This window comes from Rhizophagus irregularis, chromosome 19 (assembly GCF_026210795.1).
Source record: "Rhizophagus irregularis chromosome 19, complete sequence".
In the NCBI taxonomy this organism is placed as follows: domain Eukaryota; kingdom Fungi; phylum Glomeromycota; class Glomeromycetes; order Glomerales; family Glomeraceae; genus Rhizophagus; species Rhizophagus irregularis.
The window spans coordinates 4,081,170-4,103,095 of NC_089447.1; the positions used below are offsets into that span (position 1 = coordinate 4,081,170).

Below are 21,926 nucleotides of genomic sequence, written 5' to 3' on the forward strand. Positions count from 1 at the left end.
TAATTTTTAATATTAGCTTTAGACGGGTGGTCATCTTCTAACCATAGATCTATATAACAGGGCGGACATCTCTATTTTATCACGATTTTGCCGATTATTTTGCCGATTATTTGTTGATTATTTATTCAATCTTATCACATAAGAAAAATACTATTATTAGTTATTTTTTTGCAAAATTTACATAATAATCTATACTAAAATCTTAATAATAGCTTAACTTTACTTTGGAATTATAGTATATTAATTTTCACCTAAATCAGAATATTATTAAGCAACTTTACTAATGGCAACTTTTTATAATTTAATAAAAAATAAGTATTTTTATTAAAATTAAAATAAAATAAAGGATTTTTATCTATTATTTACATATTATTATAGTTTTGCCATATATTGTATTGAATTTCATATTGATTATTTATATTATATTCTTTTTGTTCTAAAAGACTATCAATATTTTCATCATCATAATCTTCATCTAAACCCTTTTCTTCTAAAAATTCAGGTATTTCATTATCTTTTAATGGTTTAGATAATCTTTTATTCAAAGTAGTAATATTTGTTTTAATACTTTCTGATAAATAATTAAAACAATATTTGCATTTTTCATTAAGTAGATTTAGACATTCTTTATGATAACTATGGCCACATATTAAAATAATGTTTGATGATGAATTTGATAATAAACAATTTTCTGCATCACAAAATTTATCAATATCAGGTAAATTTGAAGTACTCCAAGCTAAAGGAAGAAGCATAACATCTATATTTCTATTATTAAAACTTGGAAGTTCAAATATATTATTGTTACTATTATTTGATTTTCCAATATTATGATAAATTTTGTCAAAAAGAGATAATAAGAATAATGAAACCTTTTTCTCTAAAGATATTAATTTAACCTTTGAAATATTAACATTTCTTGTATTAACAAAAGTGGTTTTAAATCTATTATCATTTCTTTCAATATCAATGGTTTTTGCTTTTTGTATAATTTGTTTATCAGTATTTGATTCAGCTGTTTGATATCTAAGAGAACTATGAAAATTTTCAACAAAATAATCATTAAAAATTGGTAAATTATCTTTTAAAATATCTAGTATTGGATGATTATTTAATGTCCAATAAAACACATCACTTAAAAATATAAGTGGTGCTTTATTATAATTATATCTATGTAATCTTTGAAATAAAATCCAAATTTTTACAATACTTTCTAAATATCCTTCAAAAAATCCACATCTGAAAAGTTTAATATATATGTCTAAAGTAAGTGGTAAAGAATTGTCTAATAAATCTATCATCATTAAATATTCAATATCTTTTATATTTTTAAAACGGTTAACAATTAAATTACGAATATTTTTCCATCCATAATAAGTTAAATTTAATATAAGATTAATAAGTCTTGGCTTTGGTTTTTGTGCTAAAATCTTGTTAACTCCAAAGAGATCATGATATATCATTTCAAAAAAAAAATGATATTTTTGAAATAATGTTTCTCTACTATTTAAAGAAATATGTAGTGGTCCAATCATGCATAGGAATTATACTTAGTATTTGAGATGAAATTCCAGAATTTTCTTTTTTATTAAGTTTTAATGTAATAGCTCTTCTTAGATTGACTTGACCAGGCCAATCACAAATTGTAGGTATTACAAAGTTATTAAAATAATCTTTTTGTTCTATTTTTTCAAATACCTTAAATAAAATATTTGCAGATTCAATATAATCTTTTGTATTGTGCAAAGGATGTAAAATAAAATCTACCAACTTACTATTTTTCATTGATCTTAATTCCTGTTGATTTTGAACACGTCCATCATAATTATGAACAGTAAGAAATTCCAATTTATTTTCATAAGAATCATCAGATAAATGCTGCTTCCACATTTCATTTTGTTGATAATAACTTTTTCCTAATTTACTCATAAAGTTAACATTAATATAATCTATAATTAATTTAAAATCAACACCTTTAGGATTATAAATTGGAATATTGTTTAATGAGTAATAAGGTATTTTAGGAGTATTAGGATTTGAGTTTAATAAAATTGTTACAAAATGATTAATGTCATGTGTTTTTAATAGAGTTGGTTGATTTCTTCTATGAATATTATGATAATCATCAATATTAAGTATAAACATATTTTCAATGTTTTGTAAACAATAGTCATTTACAGTATACTCAGTGTTGTACATGGGACATGTCCCGCCAAAATTTTAATGTCCCGGACATTGTCCCGTCCATGTCCCGTCCATGTCCCGTCCAAAAATTGTCCAAGTTTACAATTTGTCTTATCAAGACAGCACCTAATGGGCTATAATTTATAATTAAGATCACGTGATTTTAATGTCCCAATGTCCCGGACATTGCTAAAATCCTTGGACGTGTCCTGGACTGTCCCATCCCGTCCCGTCCATGGACATGTCCCGTCCCTATGACAACACTGAGTATACTGATGATCTTCTGAAATAAGAGTTTTTTGTCAATTTACTGTTCTTCTGGATACTGATAATCCTATATTTGCAAGTGTATCAATAGAAGAAGCTGATGCTCCAGAAGTTTCTAAATATAATCCAATATCTGCTTTAATTCCATTTATATATTTGTTATTAATACTAGCTAAAAAATAACATAAAGAAACTAGCTTTTTTTTATTATTATTATTTGTTTTTTCAGATTTTGTATTAGGATTAGTTCCTTTATACAATTCATCAAAAAAACCAATTAAATCTGCATCTGCTTCTTCTAACATAATTTCAAATTCATCAGGATCATAAATTGTTTTTTGTTTTAATACTCTTTGATTTTTGTAAAGAATGCTAGACATTTTTTTGATTTTATTACTTAAACTTATTTCATTTGAAATAGTTAATTGTGTTATGATTTCTTGATAATCTGATTCAAACTGTTTTAATTCTTCTTCACTGTATAAAACATCTTTTCTAAATGAATAAGTATGATTTCCTATATTTAATATATTATCATCATTTTCTTTTTTAGAAATTGGTGCATTATATTCTTCTAACTTATTATAATCAGGATCCTTATCTGTCCTTTTTCTGCATAAGCTACAAATTTTAGCAGTTTCATCTAAATTTAAAATTGAAATTAATCTCTTTGGAACCTTTTCAAGATTAAGGTTTTTTGATTTTTTATTTGTATTTTTTGATTGGCTTTTATATTCATCATGCTTTGGATGAGAACAAGTTTCATTAAGTTTAAGGTTATGTACTTCATTAGTAATAAATTTATTAAAGTGAGTTTGACATAGTTTCATTCCAACTAAAATAATTTCTTTATTTGTTATTGGAATTTTTATATTATTAGTAATTTGCCTAATCACTCCTTTGCAATCAGTTGAATTAAAGGTGCAAGTAGATTCTGTTGACATTTTATTGAATAATTTTTTTAAAACTTTAATATTTATATTAAAAAAAATGTTGTTTTTTATTAAATTATAAAAAAATAGTACTGTTTTATATTTAAATTAAATAATAATATTTTGTATTAAAAATGGTGCTATTTTTATAAAAAAAATTTTGTGAATTTTAAAACTATTTATAAAAAAATGAACAATATATTAAAACTTTAATTATTTTATTTGAATTTTCTATTTAATGTTAATAAATTAATTCTTAAAACAGATCATAAAGTTAGGCTAAAAATTAGCCTTATTAACCTTAATAATTGCAAGTATTCTTTTAATGATAACTTTTTGTTTATTAAAAATTATCCATGTTTATTTTAACCATAGATTTTTGAATACTTAAATAATATATTATAAAAGTTTCAAGTTTCGCCTGAACATCTGTGGCTTCACCCGAAGCTTCAAAGTCAAATTAGCAGATGATCAGCATATGATTTGTAAATACTAATTATTGAATATTTCGGCCCAAATCTAACTTTGGCACTACATTTTTTTTTGCCACAATAATTTTATAGTATATTTTTGATAACCTAAATTACCAAACAAAATGATTATAAAATTTTTTTGAGAAATATAGTTTTACTTGAAGCCCTCAAAAAAACGTGATAATCAATATATATGATCGGCAAATGATCGGCAAGGTGATAATTAGCATATCCGCCCTGTTGATCTATATGGAATTTTACTATACTAACTCCAAATAGAAAAGAATATATATTTCAACTTTCTGATCCATCTAGTGATTCACACACTGGGGAATATATTGCAGAAAAGATTAAAGATGTTATCAATCGAGTTGGAGTATCAAAATTTTCAGCTATTGTTAGTGACAACGGATCTAATATTTGAAAAGCACATGAATTAATTGAAAAAAAATTTCCAAATATAATGAATGTTCAATGCATTTTACACTATATAAACTTAATGTCATGTGACATAGTTCAACATTCATTTGCTGATAAGCTTCTAAAAAAAGTGAATATTTTAGCAACATTCTTTAGAAATAATGCTAGAGTAGGTAAAAATATTTTAAACTCAAATGTAATAATTTATTTTAATAATTGCTAAATTGAATTTTTTTTTTTTACAAAAAAAAATTACTGTAGGTGCTAAGTTCCAAAAACTTTTAAACACAATGAATATTAAAGGTGGTGTGATCGTGCTTTACTGCAAAACAAGGTGGATGACTACTTATAAAAGCATTGACAATATTTTGAGAGTGAAAGCTGTTCTAGAAAATGTAAGTAAAACTAATTTTATTATTTATACTATTATTATATGAATAATAAATTTTTCTATAGATGGCAGCCAACCATTCAGATTTATTAACAAATGATAAAATTAAACCTATCATTTGTTTGTGGAATTTTTTTAATGAGTTGAAGGTTCTTGGATTTATTCTAAATCCATTGTGTAAAGCTGTATTAGCGTTAGAAAGGAGAGAAGTGGATTTAAGCGATTGTTACTTAGAATTAGCTCAAATTTCTCTTGCAATAAAAAAATTACCACGTCAAGTTTATTCAGAATTTCGTAATTATTGTATTGAAAAAATTAATGCACGTTTCAATGAATTTGATGATAATGATTACTTGCTGGCATTTTTTTTAACCCTCTTTTCTGAGGTATTGATTTATTTATTTTATTTATTATTATTTTGACTCACTATAATAATTAAATAATACTAAAATTAAATATATTTAATTAGCTGAACTCCTAAAACATGGAATTTAGATGCGAATAGTTAAATATGCTGAAGTAACAGCACAAAAATTAGGGATGGATTTGACTAAGGCTCATACTCTTTGCTCTCATTTATTGAAATATAAAAATAAAGAAAGTCCTTTTAATTAACCATATACAGAGGGAATAGATAACCCAATTAAGTGGTGGTCAAGTATAGAATTAGAACCACCTTATTTACAACAACTTGCAATTCACTTATTTTCGATCTGCCCTAATAGTGCCAGCTGTGAGCGTGGATTTTCAATTTGTGGTTGGCTCTCAAATAAAAGGCGTCTCAAACTTGGTGTAGAGCGATTAGAATCAATGTTAAAATTAATAACATATTATAGGTCAAATGTATCTCACGAACTAGCTTTTTATGGAAAAAGTATTAAAAAAAATTCTCAGAAATTTAGTGATAGCGAATTAAATAATATTATAAATAAAATCTTAGCAGAACAGCGTTTGAAGATAATGATGATGATGATGAAACCACACTGAAAGAGGATCAAGATGTATAAAGAACAACCGATGGACACATAATTCCAAATCATAAAGTAATGGTATGGATCGAAAATACATTAGATCTGTCTAACCCAAAAATTTTAAATGGATTAGAAAATTTTGGAGAGTTTCCAGAAGAAGAGGAAAATGAAATGAATGGTAATGTGAATGGAAATAATCAAGATGATAATGAAGTAATGGGGAGGGATATATTAAATTATAATGTTGATGATTTGGTGAAAGAGTTTGAGAATTAACAATAATTATATTATTAATAGTAATAATAGTTAGTGCTCTACACGAGCCAAACTGGCTCATGAGCTGGCTCAAGCTTTTCAAGCTGAGCCAAGCCAAGCCATGATTAAATTGGCTTGGTGGCTCACGAGCCAGCTTGGAAGAGCTCGAGCCAGTTATTAGGCTCAGCTCAAAAAGCTCGAGCCTGTAACAGACTTAGCTCAAAAAGCTCGAGCTGGCTCATGAGCCAAATGAGCTATTATACAAAAAATGTTGCAAAACGTTTTTATATAATAATGCATGCATAAACGAAATGTTTTTGCAACTTTTTTTCATTGTTTATTAAAGAACGTTGTGAAAACATTTATTTAAGTTTTTACATGTAAAATTGAAAAAAAAAACGCTGGAACTAATGATTCCAGCATTTTTACATGTAAAATTGAAAAAAAATGCCGGAACTAATGATTCCGGCATTTTTACATGTAAAATTGAAAAAAAAAATGCCAGAACTAATGATTCTGGTGTTTTTACATGTAAAATTGAAAAAAAAATGCTGGAACTAATGATTCCAGCGTTTTTACATGCAAAATTGAAAAAAAATGCCGGAATTAATGATTCCGGCGTTTTTACATGTAAAATTGAAAAAAAAATGCCAGAACTAATAATTCTGGCATTTTTACATGTAAAATTGAAAAAAAATGCCGGAACTAATGATTCCAGCGTTTTTACATATAAAATTGAAAAAAAAACGCCAGAACTAATAGTTTCAGCGTTTTTACATGTAAAATCAAAAAGAAACTGCCGGAACTAATAATTTCAGCGTTTTTACATGTAAAATTGAAAAAAATGCCAGAACTAATGATTCCGGCGTTTTTACATGTAAAATTGAAAAAAAAATGCCGAAACTATCAGTTTCAGCGTTTTTACATGTAAAATCAAAAAGAAAAACACCAGAACTAATGATTTCGGTATTTTTACATGTAAAATTAAAAAAAAATGCCAAAACTAATAGTTTCAGCGTTTTTACATGTAAAATCAAAAAGAAAAATGCCGGAACTAATTATTCTGTCATTTTTACATGTACAATCGAAAAAAAATGCCGAAACTATCCGTTTCAGCGTTTTACATGTAAAATCAAAAGAAAAATGCCAAAACTATCAGTTTCGGCGTTTTTACATGTAAAACCAAAAAGAAATACGCCAGAACCAATTATTCTGGTGCTTTTACATGTAAAATCAAAAAAAAAATGCCGAAACTATCAGTTTTGGCGTTTTACATGTAAAATCAAAAGAAAAATGCCGAAACTATCAGTTTTGGCGTTTTTACATGTAAAACCAAAAGGAAATACGCCGGAACCAATTATTCCGGTGCTTTTACATGTAAAATCAAAAAAAGAATGCCGAAACTATCAGTTTCAGCGTTTTTACATGTAAAATCAAAAGGAAAAATGCTGAAACAAATAGTTTTGGCGTTTTATATAAATATAAAAGTAAAAAATGTTTTGCAACGTTTTTTTTAATAATTTAAAGTAAAAACGGTGCAAAAACGTTTTTATGATAAAGCTTGAGCCAGCTCGAGCCCAGCTTGGCTCAAGCCAGGATTTTTATGGCTCAGCTTGGCTCGAACTGAACTAAGCCAAGATTTTTTGTGGCTCGGCTCATTTCAGGCTTGGCTTGGCACAGATCTTCAAGCCGAGCCAAGCCAGACTGTAGCTCGGCTCGAGCCGACTCATGTAGAGCACTAATAATAGTAATAATAGTAATAATAATTGTGAAATTGTTAAACATCAAAATTAATTTTGTACAAAATATAAATCAACAATAAATCGCCACTTACAGTAGTAAAGATGCAATCTATAATAAATAGATTCATTGCTATTTACTGATAAAATTCTAATTATCGATATCTTTCAGTTTTTTTTGAAAAAAAAAAAACATTTTTTTTTATTAAAAATAAATTCTTTTTCAGTTTTTTTAAACTGAATTTTTTTTATTTATTTCTTTGATTCTTAAAAAAATGTACTACGAAGTAAAAAGATTTACCGATCAATTGATAAAATTGATAATCGATATTTTTTAAAATTTTTTTTTAAAGACGGTTTTTAAAACCATTATTTTATTATTTTTATTTCATTAATAAAATGGTTAAATTATTTTATTTTTTTAAAAAAGAAGACCAGTTCTTTGAACCATTACTTTTTATTTTTAAAATAGTTTTTAAACCATTAGTTTTTTATTTTTAAAAATTTTTTTGTTTAAAGAAAACAGTTTTTAAACCGAATATTCTTTGTTAAATAAAGCTTCCAGACTTAGATTTTGAACTGAAATACTGAAAATGTAAGTTGAGAGGGATAATGTGTTTTATTTTATTTTTGGAATATTACTAACATTAGGACCCCGAATAATACTGATATAACTCACAAACGGGTTTGCGTAGAGTTTATATGAAATTACTTTTTAAACCCATAAATTGAGTTTGCGTAGATCGGTCAATTTTGGGATAACTCACATATCACGTTTGCGTAGAGTTTATAAATATATTGCATTATATGTTAATCAATTGTATAATATTGATAAAAATTAAGTTGCGCAAAACCATTAAGGATGGGTCCGTAATATATTTATGAAATTTGCAATATTACGGATTTTGGTAATTAATTGTATATAGTAATAAAAAGTAATGCATTTCGCATTATTTTAATATTTTTTAATAAAAAAAAAGTGCGAAATGCACTTACTTTAACAAAAAATGGTGAATTTCGCACCATTTTATTAACATTTTAATAGAAAAAAGTGCGAAACGCACAATTTTAATAAATAATTGGTGAGTTTTGCACCATTTAATTAATATTTTAATATAAAAAAGTGCGAAACGTACCATTTTATTAATATTTTAATAGAAAAAGTGCGAAACGCACCATTTTATTAATAATTTAATAGAAAAGTGCGAAACACACCATTTTAACAAAAAAATCGGGAGTTTCGCACATTTTATTAATATTTTAATATAAAAAAGTGCGAAACGCAACATTTTAACAAAAAAATGGAGAGTTTCGCACCATTTTATTAATATTTTAATATAAAAAAGTGCGAAATGCACCATTTTGACAAATAAATGGAGAGTTTCGCACCATTTTATTAATATTTTAATATAAAAAAGTGCGAAACGCACCATTTTGACAAATAAATGGAGAGTTTCGCACCATTTTATTAATATTTTATTATAAAAAAGTGCGAAACGCACTATTTTAACAAATAAATGGTGAGTTTCGCATGATATTATTAATATTTTAATAGAAAAAGTGTGAAACGCACCATTTTAACAAATAAATGGTGATTTTCGTACCATTTTATTAATATTTTAATAGAAAAAAGTGCGAAACACACTATTTTAATATAAAATGATAAGGTTGGCATGATTTTATTAATATTTTAATAGAAAAAATGTGAAATGAATTATATTAGTAACAAAAATTTTTTTGAACTAAGATTTGGATTTGCGTAGCGTTACTATGAAAAAAAAGTTGCGTAGAGTTAATAGTAAATGCATGCCGATCATTTGTGAGTTATATTAGTATTATTTGGGGTCCTCTAACATTCCTCTTTTTTCTCTAGAAAATTACAATGGCTCCTGTCTTGAAATTTAACGAAATGGTAGGTTAGAGAACGTATTTTATAAGTTTTTTTTTTATTGTATAGAAACGTTAATAACGTTTCTTTTTCTTTTTGTAGGGTTGCTAGACAAATACTATAACCAAACTTTAAATTAGGTAAAAAGGGACCAGGAAAGGGATTTTTCGTGTTTTTTATTTAAGAAACATTATTTTAAAACATTTCTTTTGGCTTTTCTTTTTTATAAAGTTGTCAGACATCATTTTAAAACAATTCATTGTACATATTAAACATCAATAAATAATATAAATAATTAATTAATCCAATCTTAAATACAATTTCAGATACAACTATAATAATTAGTTAATAATATAATAAAATTCGTATATTTTTATATTTTTAAATTTGTATTAGTCATATAATATCTTTTTTAACATAAATATAGTTAATTTATTAGTAAATTTAGTTTCGACAATTTTGATATGTCAAAACTATTTCAGTAATTTCGTACAATTTCAGCAATTTCGACATGCCAAAACTAGTTTCAACATTTCGACAATTTCGACATGTTGAAACTATTTCAACATTTCAGCATTTCGATACATTTTAATTTCAACATTTCGACATTAGCCTATTGAGTTTCAGCAACTTTAGCCCAAGCTAACTATAATGCTGGTCAGAATTAAAAATCAGATTAATTCGTCAAAAATAATTGGATACGTTAATTTAGATGAACAAATCAATCTGAATTGACTGAATTACAGATCGTAGCACTACTATACATGTCTTACATAAAGTATATTTATTACAAGTATTTGCTTTTTTATTAAGAACTTTTAAATATACTGTTAGTCAATACTTTTCCATTTTAAAAGTATGCAGATGTACAATAATATAAATGGTACAAACTACATGAACAGTGATACTAAAAAAAAAAATTTTTTTTTAAAAATTTTATTTACTCGGTCCAGTTCCAATTGACAAAAGTTTACTGCACTGGACTATCCAGTCCAGTACTATTCCACTGGACTGGTCTAATCTAATAACTAACACTGACAATATTAGCTTCAAAAATGATTGATAGATTGGAAAAATATTAGAAAAAGTGGGAACAACCCTCTTTTTACTTTTTTATTTACTATATTTTGAATATATGATGGAACAATTCAACAATTCAGTTTCTAATATTAATTATTCAGAATTTGGAAAGTAGCTCATGTACTATCAGTCAGTGGAAATGTCATTTCTCTTGCCGATCATTAATTAAAATAATTTTGTGTAACCATAATTGAATATATCACCATGTAGCTAAAAAAAGAAATTTTTAATACAATGCTTATACAAATTAAGTAAATTAATAGTTCATCATGTGTACTATAAATATTTGTCATCATTTCCTCTTTAGTAATATTTTTTTTTCTTTACATATTACAAGAAAGTTCGTCTTAAAAATGAAGTTTTCCTCAAAATGCAACTTAAAAGTGGGTATAAAATACAATTTAAATAACACAAATATATGTAATTTTATGAGAAGAAAAAGATTTATTAAGTTAAAAAGGGCAGTTATTTAGGGAGATCTTGTGTAAACTGCAAAAAACCAATTTTTATAATAAAAAAAATTTTTCTTGATTTCAATAAAACTCTTAATAAAAGCTTTCTTAACCAGCAATTATTTTATTTTTAGGTATAATTTGGTGAAATGAACAACTTTTGTTAAGCTTAGAATGGTGATTATTAAGCTAGATGTTTTGTTATTTATAAATTTTGTTGAATTTTTTAATTATAGTGTTAATAAAAAAAAAATTTTTTTTTATTAGAATAATATTATTAGGTCTATTTGAACGGTATAAATGAGGTTTAATCGCAAAAATAGTTAAATATTATGTTTTTATTTGTTTATTTAAATTAGACATTTAATACTTAATTCTTAATATTATAGTAATCATGTAAATTATTATAACATTAAAAAAAACTTTAAAATTTTTAATTTTAATTCGTTTAACAAGAAAATAAAACAAAAATTATTTATTCATAGAAAAATTCTTATTGACTATTAGGTCTATTTACTTTGTTAAGTCATAAATACAAATAGTATAATATGAATAAGTAAAATATTTTTTTATATATATAAAAAGTATCTAAAGTAGTGTTAAAATAAAAGATATTTATTAAATATTTAAAAAAAATAAGCAAAAGAATAAGATTAAATAAATTTTCTAAATTTTTATTAGTTTGTTGTATTAAAATAACCATATAATTGACTACTTTCTTTGGCCAGATGCAACCGAATAAAGTGAAGTTTTTGACTTTTAAAAGGTTTAAAAATATTTTTCAAATCTTGAACGAATATGTTTACTATTGTTGGAAAAAATGTTACATTGCATAAATATGGTGTTACTTTTGACCTGAAAATTTCGATTTTAATGTAATTTGGGCTGGCATTACAAATTCGGCCAGAATTAAAAAAATTTTGGCCAGAATTAAAATCTGAAAATTGTCAATTTTAGCCATTTGTACCAACTTTGGCCAATCTTAAATTTATATATATACTATATGCCATATAGCCATACTGTCCCAATAATTTATATTGAGATATCATAGTACAAAAAATCTCCTTCTAATTTTTGGGAACATTTCCACTGACTGCTATTATTGTGCATGGTCTGAAAAAGAACCAAAATGCATTCTTAATGAATTTAATGATTTTTAGTTAGCTCAATATCCATTTGATCTTAATATATATAGACAATTTAACAATGATATTTAATGTTATTAGTATTTTGCTAGTATTTTAACAAATGAACTGGAATTTGTAGCTTGTAAAGTTTTTGGCATTTATATAAATATTGCTTCTGTTGAAAGATTGTGAAGCTATATGGGGTTCTTACAAATTACAATCAAAATGTCATAATCGATTGATGGTAAGTTTAAATATATATTTTTTTAATTTATTATATTTATTACATAATATAGTATTCTAATATTTTCTTTATTATATTATATAGTCAACTAAAGCTCTTTCAATAAGTAAATTGAAAGCTGAAATTACATATGGACATCATCTTCATAATAATTCATTATTAATTACTGAACCTACTATTGATGATATTAATGTTGATTAAAATCCTACATTAATAATCTGGCTGATAATTTAGTACTAACAGAAAAAAATAATTCCGAAGAGTCAGATAATAAAACTAATGAATCTGATGAACCTAAAAATGAATTTGGTGAATATCTTTAGGGTTGGGTAGAAAATAGAAATATTAGAAAAAGAGAAAAATGCTAAATCTAATGGAAATTCTAATGAGGATAACGATAGTACAGATAATAATACAGTAAATATAAATGACATTATTCATCCTACTATTGATGCTAATGCTAAATGGAAACTCTTTTCAAAGATAACATAAATTTGCCATTTTAACGAAAAATTTGATGTCAAAATGTGAAAATAAAATTTATATAATTTTATCTAAATATGATTAAGCTGAACTGTAAAAGTGTAAATATTTATTTTTATTTTATGTCAAGCAGGAAGTACAATGGGTTGTAAAAATGTAAATATTTAATTATTTATAAAATAGATCAGAAAATAATTCAATATCATATGATTATATTTTTGAACAAAATGTCTGGAATATAAAAATTTTGGATATAGATACAGACTGTCCTGTTCCAGACATCCAAAGTCTATGTTTGTATCCCATGACAACACTGATGCAAGAGATTGAAGATTTTATTTAAAAAAGAGCAATATTTTTATTTAGTTCATCACCATAAGCTAAACTAGTGAATAGCGCATATATGTAAGCAGAAAAGAGACATCAACATAAATAAATATTATAAGTTCTGTTTTGGTGCAATAAATATTTAGTTATTTTTTTCTGGATATAGAAAATACCTTCTAAAAAAATATTACGCAAATTTGAAAAAATCAAATATATATATCATATACTATTGAGAATATCAAGGATAAAAATACTTTTGAAAATAAAAAGGTTATTGCCAAAATTGTAAAAATAATTTCAACATTTTGACATGATGAAATGACAAAATAGAAAAATTTTCAATATGATAAAATTCACTAATTTTAACAAGCAAATTTAATCAAAGAGTCCATTATAAAGTTGAAATATAATATAATTAAAATACATCAAAATCTTAAAAATATTTTATGAGAAATCTATTATTTATTGTATATAATTATATATTTATATGAAATTCTCTAAATCATCTGAAAAATTCGAAGAATCTGATGATTGTACAGATATATATTGTTATCCTGTCAACGATTAAAGCTGACTAAAAAACTTTAATGCTTTAACAGGTTAACTGGAGTTTAACTTAATAGGAGAGTCTTAAGTTAATTACAAATAATCACGTGAAATAATATTGGATGTTTAGTTAAAGAAAATAGGTTTTTATTAAAATAATGTAAGATTTTAAATACAACGAAAAATATAGATAATCTCTTGGTTGCAAAATTAACTATCTTGAATTATACTACTGAGAATAATACTCTTTTCAGAATATATATTTATTCAGTACGGTATGAATTTGCAAACCTGTACGGTACAGTTGATCAAATTTTGTGATAATCATTCTGTACCGTACCGTACTGATTCTATATATAAAGAGATTATTATAGAACCAGTACGGTACAGTACGAAATGATCAACCATAAAATTTAACCAACTGTACTGTACCATACTGGCTCTATAATAATCTCTCTATATATAGAACCAGTACAGTACGGTACAGTTATTATTTTAAATGGACATTTTGGATATTAGTGTCCAAATTATTAAAATGAATATTTTGGATATTGGTGTCCAAATTATCAAAATGAACATTTTGGATATTGGTATCCAAATTATCAAAATGAACATTTTGGACATTGATGACCAAATTATCAAAATGAACATTTTGGACATTGATGACCAAATTATCAAAATGAACATTTTGGATATTGATGTCCAAATTATTAAAATGGACATTTTGGATATTGGTGTCCAAATTATTAAAATGAACATTTTGGACATTGGTGTCCAATTATTAAAATGGACATTAGTGTCCAATTAATTATATGCTAAATGTACCATACTGATTTTCTTTTTATTATAGATACAGTACGGTCATGTTAATCAAATTTTATAATTTTGTATGAGGTGATCAACTGTACTGTACAGGTTTGCAAATTCATACCGTACCAATTATCCTACTACCTTTCTTTTTGTATAACTTAAAAACTACAATACAATTCTTAATTATCTGTGAAACTATTTAACTAACTACTCCTTCAACTTGGTAAAATCCTATCATTATTTATAATAAAATAAAAATGAAGAATATTTGATAAAATAAATAAATAAAATAAATAAAATAAATTAAATAAAACTAATAAAATAAATAAATCAAATATATTAAATTTATCAGATTTATCAAATAAATCAAAAAAATCAAAAAAATCAAGGGATCTACAAAATGATTTACAAAATTGATCTACATAAAATTACTACGCCACATTTCTATTTTAACAATATGAAAAAATCAATCATCCTAAAAAGAGGAAAAATATAATCAAGATATGTTAAGATTGTAAAAGTAAAAGATAATTAAATGGATAAATTAGCCAGTAATGGCTAAAAAATCTAGAAATAATTGATGCAAGACTACAGGTAAGGCTGCATTAAACCTAAACTTTGTTTAACATAATAGGACCCCACTTACTTATAATAAAGGTTACCGTAACTCTAAGATAAAATCACTAAGAAAAAAATTTTGATGATCCTACTATAAATAGATAAATTATATCTAAAAAAGGAAATGTTATACTGCATTATTATGATTTTTTTCCTTTTAAATCAATTAACCAATAATATTAAAAATTAAAGTAAGGTAAATTACTAGTAAATTTGAAATTTTTCCTGGAGACCTTTATTAGGAGTAAGCGGGTCCTAACATAATAGAATTATGATTTATCAGAGAGGGGTGCATTTGAACAACAGTTAAACATATAATAAATCACGTGATACTAATTATTACTTTACTACCTTATGAAAAAAGTCTGTGTGATTTTTGTTGAAAAATCATTCAATTAAATTCACTACGATTTCTGTATATTTGACCATACAATAATTGTGCTAAAAATTGCAATAAATCACACAATTATTGCATGGCAATTCATTCAATAATTATCCTATTTTTGACCTGAATTTATACAATTATTGTGTGATTTTTGAGCCAAATTTTAGGCCATATTTTAGGAATTATAGGTTAAATTTTACAGTAATAACAGGCAATTTATAAAGTGAAATTATGAATTTTTATTGACTTAAAATATAAAAAATATACACAATATTTCATAAATAAAATACTAAATTTGATATAATCATAAATATAAAAATTTGTAAGAAAATAAAATAAAATAAAGTATGTTAGTAACATGAAAGTAAATTAGTAGTATCGAAGAAAGAAAGTAAATTATTAGTGTAAGTAAATTATTAGTATTAAATAAAAAAGTATGAAGTTAGTGAAGAAAGCAAATTAGTAGTGTTAAAAAGTAAATTATTAGTGTTAGTAATAAAAAAGTATGAAGTTAGTGAAGAAAGCAAATTAGTAGTGTTAAAAAGTAAATTATTAGTGTTAGTAATAAAAAAAAAAGTATGAAGTTAGTGAAGAAAGCAAGTTAGTAACATTAAAATGTAAAAAGTTAGGAAAATAAAAAGATAAAGAACACAAGTTTTTCTTACCTGATATTTTAAAAGAAAGTTGAAGAAAAGTTAAAGGTTAAAAAAACATAAACAAAAACATTTCACATTGTCATATTTATTTTGACGATCAGATCACGTGATCAATATATATAATTTTAAGAGTTGATTTTTACCGCATAATTCTGGCCAAATTATAATTCCAGTCAGAACTAATCATGTAACCTAATAAAAAGTTTTTTACTTTTTTTTAGTTACAAGATGATACAAAAATTTCACCAATAGGTGCGGAAGATGTCCGTTTATAAGCAAATATGCAGTTGAATTTTGTGTAACCTTACTGCATAAATCACTTTACTTAGGAAAATCTATTTGTAATGGTTAAAAGTGGTCTATTTGACCCTAAAAGTAGTCAAATGTAACCATACAGGTAAGATGGAAAGTAGTATAGTAGGATTACCCAAAAATTGCTTTCCGTATCCTAAATTTAAGTCTATTTTCAAGTTGTACAATAATCACAATTTTTATTGTACAAAAATTGAATGTTTTCTGTATCCTAAATTTAAGTTGTATAAAGATCACACAAAAATTGAACATTTTCTATATCCTAAATTTAAGTTGTACAAAAATTGCATACTTTTAATATGCTTTGAAAGACTTCATAGCTATTTTTATCCAAAAATCTGCAATAATTGTATAATTTCCACACAGACTTGAACAAATATTGTACAAAAATTGGATGATTTTTTTTCATAGGGCTATTGTGTATCAATCAATCTATTGGCAAAGTGTAGATAGCAAAATGGCTAAAAGATACAATAAAGGAATTGCATTGGCATATTGAAATTGGGGATATCTGAAATGGCAAAATCAAAGCATATTGGAAAACAAAGGTAGTCAAGAAAAAATACTTAAACAATCATCCTTTGATCAAAGATCTTCAGAATAGGAAAATAAAATAATTTTTGGAAAATATATTGCTAGTCTTTTTTCAAATATTTATGAGAAAAAAGTAAATTTAAGTCTGATAGAATTGTATGATATAATTCATCTTCTTTGGAAAATAGGTACTATTGATAGGGATGAGATCAAGATAGGTGATAATGTAGATAAGTTCTGAACTTCTGATATGGATTATTACATTAAGGTGAAGATTCAATAGCAGAATATTATTTGAAATTAAATAAATGTAATGATATAATCTTAAAATTTAATAACTATATTTTTTAATATTCTAAAAGAATAAACAAAGCTTGTCCTAATACTTTTAAATTATCTTAATCTAACATAAACTTACGCATAGTTATTAACCATTTAAATATATAGTACCATATTTTTTAATATTAAAAGAATAAGCAAAAGCTTGTCTAATACTTTTAAATTATCTTAATCTAACGTAACATGCATAGTTATAACCATTTAAATATATAGTACATAATATTAATTAAAGTATAAATTATATAAAATGTAAAAATACTTAATTAACACTTGTTTAACTTTATATAATTAAATAAAAGTAATGTTTTATTTGGAAGTATAACTTTTAAGATAACTTTTGCATAAAAAGAAAATCAAAGAAATCAGTAAAACTTCATAATTTGAAAAACAACTTTTACCTGGTAAAATATCATAATTATAACCTTGCAAGTGTATAGTTTGTCATAAAAAGTTTATAAAATTATGGGAAATTTGTAAGAATAAACTTAACAAGAAACTTTATTAGAAGTAATTGAAGAAATAAAAGAAAATCAGGACAATTAGGAAGTCGTACTAAATTGAAAATGGTGATAATGGACAAGTGTTAAACCCGATGTCTAAGATTAGATTCTGAATGTTTCAAAAATATATTTAAAAAAGAAATTCACATTATAGTCTATCTAACTTTTAGTTAATAGTATAAATTTTAAATTTGGATTATTAGTTAGTTAAAACAGGAATATATAGTTTAAATGTTTGAAAAATACCTTAAAATTTTATAATTAATATATAATTTTGTTAACTAATTAGCTCAGTAGTATTGTTACCAAATAGACTAAAAATTACATGATCATAAAGTTTTTGTCAGTATTACTAAAGTAGCTTTAATTTACTTTAAATTATGATAAAATTTTAAATGCAAAATTTGAGGTTATTATATCTACTAAACATTTATATTAAAAGTCCAATTCCAGGGTAAAGAAATGATCAACATATCGAAATATGATCAACCCGGCAAAGACAAAATAAAACCTTATTTGTTGCGGTTAATTTCTTAGTTAGCATTAGACACACCTATTTTTAGTATGAAATTGATCATCAAGTGAGGTTCGATAATGGCAGAACAGGTTAGTGAAGAACAAACCCGACAGAAAGAGCTGAATGACATGAGTCAAAACAAGTCAAATGACAGGAGAGTAACGGTAGAAGACGAAAATTCGGAAGGAGATAAAAGTGATAGCAAAAATGATACGACTAGTTTTTTCGCTTCAACAGGTGAAACTGTTGAAGTAGCAATTTCTACAAAAAAGATAAAGAATAATCCTAATCCTAATACTGGATCGAAGAAAGATAACGGCGATGATCCCTATGATCCGTATGTGAACAGTTTTAATTTTATTAATTTTATTCAAACATTTAGAATGTAAATAGTTGAACTTATTTTTTCAAAATATTACTACGTATTTTACCAATAAAGGTCTAGACCAATAACACATCGTGTAGAAATGGCTGTTAAGAAATTCAGAAAGGAGCATGTATCCGAAACTCTGCGAAATCAGTTGTTAAATTCATATCTAACTTTTGGCGGAGTCAACATAAATAAAAAACAATCCGAAGCCAATGGAATAGATATAGCAGATGTAGAAGACATAGAAGTAGATTTTACGTATAATGTCTGCGTCTATTTGTCTGGCTTTTTGATAGACAAATCTGGTTATGTTCAAATGAATATTTTCAGGGAAGCACCTCGAGTTGTTATTTTATTTTTAAATTATTTATTTGAAAATAAAGTATGTCCAGAATATGAAGATGATATACAAGAGGCATTGCGAATCGCTCATAAAGCAAAATATGAATTACCAAACTGTAAAGAACTTGACTTTAATGCGCCAGGAAAATTCAACAAAGCATGTTCTTTGTTATTCGGGGGAGAGTTGTATGGAGCGTTCGACGATCCTTTTTGTGAAGAAGAATTAGCAGCGTCAATGATTGGAATTTCAAAAGAGGAGGGAAAACAGCTTATTGAAAAAGTATTTGACGTTAACGAATTGAAAGAATTGAGACAAGTGAAAGAAGATTCTAGGTACAATTTGGCATGTGAAATTATTGAGGTTGAGCCTTTTCAAGCAAACATTTCAAATGCTGAAAGCTCTAATTCCGAAACCCAAAAAGTTAATGGTGAATCATCTGATCCCAATAACAACATGCAAGTTATCGATGAAACAAATCTTAAGAAAATAATGTTACGTGAACGTAATGTTGCCAACATAGAACCCTTTTATATCAGGGAATGTTCTTATGTAACGAATTATGCAATACCTGGAATTCTCATCACTGCAGATTTTCATAAATTGTCTAATGGGTTTTGGTATTGGGATAACATAACAAACGTATACCCTTCATATTACCTCGCATGTCCTGATGACGATGATTGAAGTAATTTTTCATTAAAAGATGGACTAAATACTTAAAATCCACACAATTATCATAATTTACAATTTCCCATGATGCTGCTGCCCCACTTTATTTATTTCTTCAAAAATCTAATACACATTAAATCGTTTTCCAAAGCAAAGCGAAGGACATTAATTAGAGTGAATTTATTCTGATTTAAGGTTATGATTATATAATTTTAAATATTATATTTATTTTACTCTAAAAAAAATACAAATAAATATAATAATATTTAAATTAAAATACTTACATTATAATGTATTAAACAATATTTATAATAAAATTAAATACAATTTTTTTTTTATATTCTATTAACATTTATATAAAGTAAATTATTCAGAATTAATAAAGCAAGTTAATTTATATCTTCAAGTAATTTATTAACATCTTCGTCTTCAAGTATATTTGTATTATCTATATAATAAATAAAGATATTAGATTAATTATTTTAAAATTAATGTAATTTTATACAATTACCTTGTATATCAATTGACAAAGGATTGCTATTATCATCTATAAATTAAATGAAACAAAAGTTAGATCTTATATTATAATATATGCTATAAGAAAAAGGTCAATTTTTTACCATTTTCATCAATGCTAAATTCACTTAGTAATCTATCAACTTCTTGCATAAGTCCATCGTCTTCTTCATCAGAACCAAATGAAACGGGTGACTCATTTCTTTGCATTTTTGATGATTTCTGTGATTCAACTGATATAAACGAATCTTGTGAATTATTTCTTGGCATTAATGATGAAGAATCATTATAATTACTTTCTGCATTATTATTTGAACTCTCTAACGATTGAACATGGGAAGTCATATCATTTCTATTCGAATTTGAAGAATTATTCTGATCTGGTGATGATGGTATATGTGATTTCGGTTTTGCATGGTTAATTCTTTTGCCAAATTTTTCTGCTAATCTCATACCATCTGACATTAATGCATTAAATATTTCTCTTCCAAGTCCTTTTGATCTTTCTTCTGTTGGTTCAATAAATTGAAATGACGACGCAAATCCTGAATCAAAAAATTCTTCAAGGTAACCATCTGCTAATACTACCATACGAAATGATGGTAATGACATTCTCAAATTATGCTCATTTTCCGTCAATGTATTATTTACTTCATTTTTTTCAGGTAAATTTGAATCTGATATATCATTAATATCTCCTACAGAATCTGTATATTCAAAAGCATTTCTTATAAAATTTGATACAGAACCTAAATGACCATCGTCATTTCGATTTCTAAATATGAATAAAAAACTTTCCGACATTTGCAATATCTCTTCCTTGAAAAGATATCCATCCAAATCACTATCATGTAAATTAAAAAATAGTTCTATCCGTGACATAAGATCTCCAAAAATAATCTTTCCAAGTCCACATATAACATCTTGAAGTGTAAGTCCACCAGATTGACTTTGATCAAAATGAATAAATAGCTTATGGATAAATTCATATCCTACCAATCTTCGTCCTTGATTATCTCTTGGTGAACCATTTTCCTTTGTAAGATTTTCATCGTCTAATTTGGCCCAGCTGGAGATACTTCCTAAAAATCGGTAAAATGTATTCAAGTCCATTCGAGAATCATTTCGCACGCTTTTTTGTTTACCATAAAACTGCGCATTATAAAACTTATCGTAAATAATAGAAATGTCATTTTTTGAAAATTTTGAAGTATCTTTCAAATTTCTTATTTGTCCTCGCTTTGTGAAACTTTCAATATTATGAATTACTTTAAATTGATGTGTCTTACGAAGTTCTATCACACTTTCGGTTGTGATGTTTGAAAATTCTTTGAAAGCAACCATCATCAATTCATTAAATTTAGTAATTTCTCGAATCTTTTGATTCTTATTATTAGGATGGGCTGGCTGATCTAATGTGCTAAAGTATTTTTTTAATACATGTATGAATTGCCCATCATCGGTAATTGTCAAAAGTTCGTCTCCATTTATTTTGAGGATAGCTGAATTGATCAAAAAAATTTCAAGACTTAACATAATTATTAATTGACAATATTCATCTTCGAAATATATAAGGTT

At 25.4% G+C, this 21,926-nt stretch overlaps 6 protein-coding genes across 6 annotated transcripts; 2 read left to right on the forward strand and 4 right to left on the reverse strand.

Moving 5' to 3' along the window:
- Positions 1-362: 362 nt before the first annotated feature.
- Positions 363-1,463, reverse strand: OCT59_011452 (uncharacterized protein; the record flags this gene model as incomplete). The annotated part of the gene is made up of 1 exon (XM_025327385.2): positions 363-1,463. One exon carries the CDS (start codon positions 1,461-1,463, stop codon positions 363-365), a length of 1,101 nt encoding a protein of 366 aa, XP_025171574.2.
- Positions 1,464-1,690: 227 nt separating this feature from the next.
- Positions 1,691-2,145, reverse strand: OCT59_011453 (uncharacterized protein; the record flags this gene model as incomplete). The annotated part of the gene is made up of 2 exons (XM_066136514.1): positions 1,691-1,698; positions 1,776-2,145. The coding sequence occupies 2 exons, from the start codon at positions 2,143-2,145 to the stop codon at positions 1,691-1,693; spliced, it is 378 nt and encodes a 125-aa protein (XP_066001126.1).
- Positions 2,146-2,486: 341 nt separating this feature from the next.
- OCT59_011454 (uncharacterized protein) lies at positions 2,487-3,395 on the reverse strand (the record flags this gene model as incomplete). Its single annotated transcript, XM_025327386.1, has 1 exon — positions 2,487-3,395. The coding sequence occupies one exon, from the start codon at positions 3,393-3,395 to the stop codon at positions 2,487-2,489; it is 909 nt and encodes a 302-aa protein (XP_025171575.1).
- A 2,318-nt stretch (positions 3,396-5,713) lies between these two features.
- Positions 5,714-5,914, forward strand: OCT59_011455 (uncharacterized protein; the record flags this gene model as incomplete). The annotated part of the gene is made up of 1 exon (XM_066136515.1): positions 5,714-5,914. One exon carries the CDS (start codon positions 5,714-5,716, stop codon positions 5,912-5,914), a length of 201 nt encoding a protein of 66 aa, XP_066001127.1.
- A 12,583-nt stretch (positions 5,915-18,497) lies between these two features.
- Positions 18,498-20,237, forward strand: OCT59_011456 (uncharacterized protein). The gene is made up of 2 exons (XM_025320346.2): positions 18,498-18,787; positions 18,890-20,237. The coding sequence occupies exons 1-2, from the start codon at positions 18,528-18,530 to the stop codon at positions 19,845-19,847; spliced, it is 1,218 nt and encodes a 405-aa protein (XP_025171577.1). The 5' UTR covers positions 18,498-18,527; the 3' UTR covers positions 19,848-20,237.
- OCT59_011457 (uncharacterized protein) lies at positions 20,025-21,884 on the reverse strand (the record flags this gene model as incomplete). Its single annotated transcript, XM_066136516.1, has 3 exons — positions 20,025-20,280; positions 20,344-20,379; positions 20,453-21,884. The coding sequence occupies 3 exons, from the start codon at positions 21,882-21,884 to the stop codon at positions 20,222-20,224; spliced, it is 1,527 nt and encodes a 508-aa protein (XP_066001128.1). The 3' UTR covers positions 20,025-20,221.
- Between the last annotated feature and the right edge of the window lie 42 nt (positions 21,885-21,926).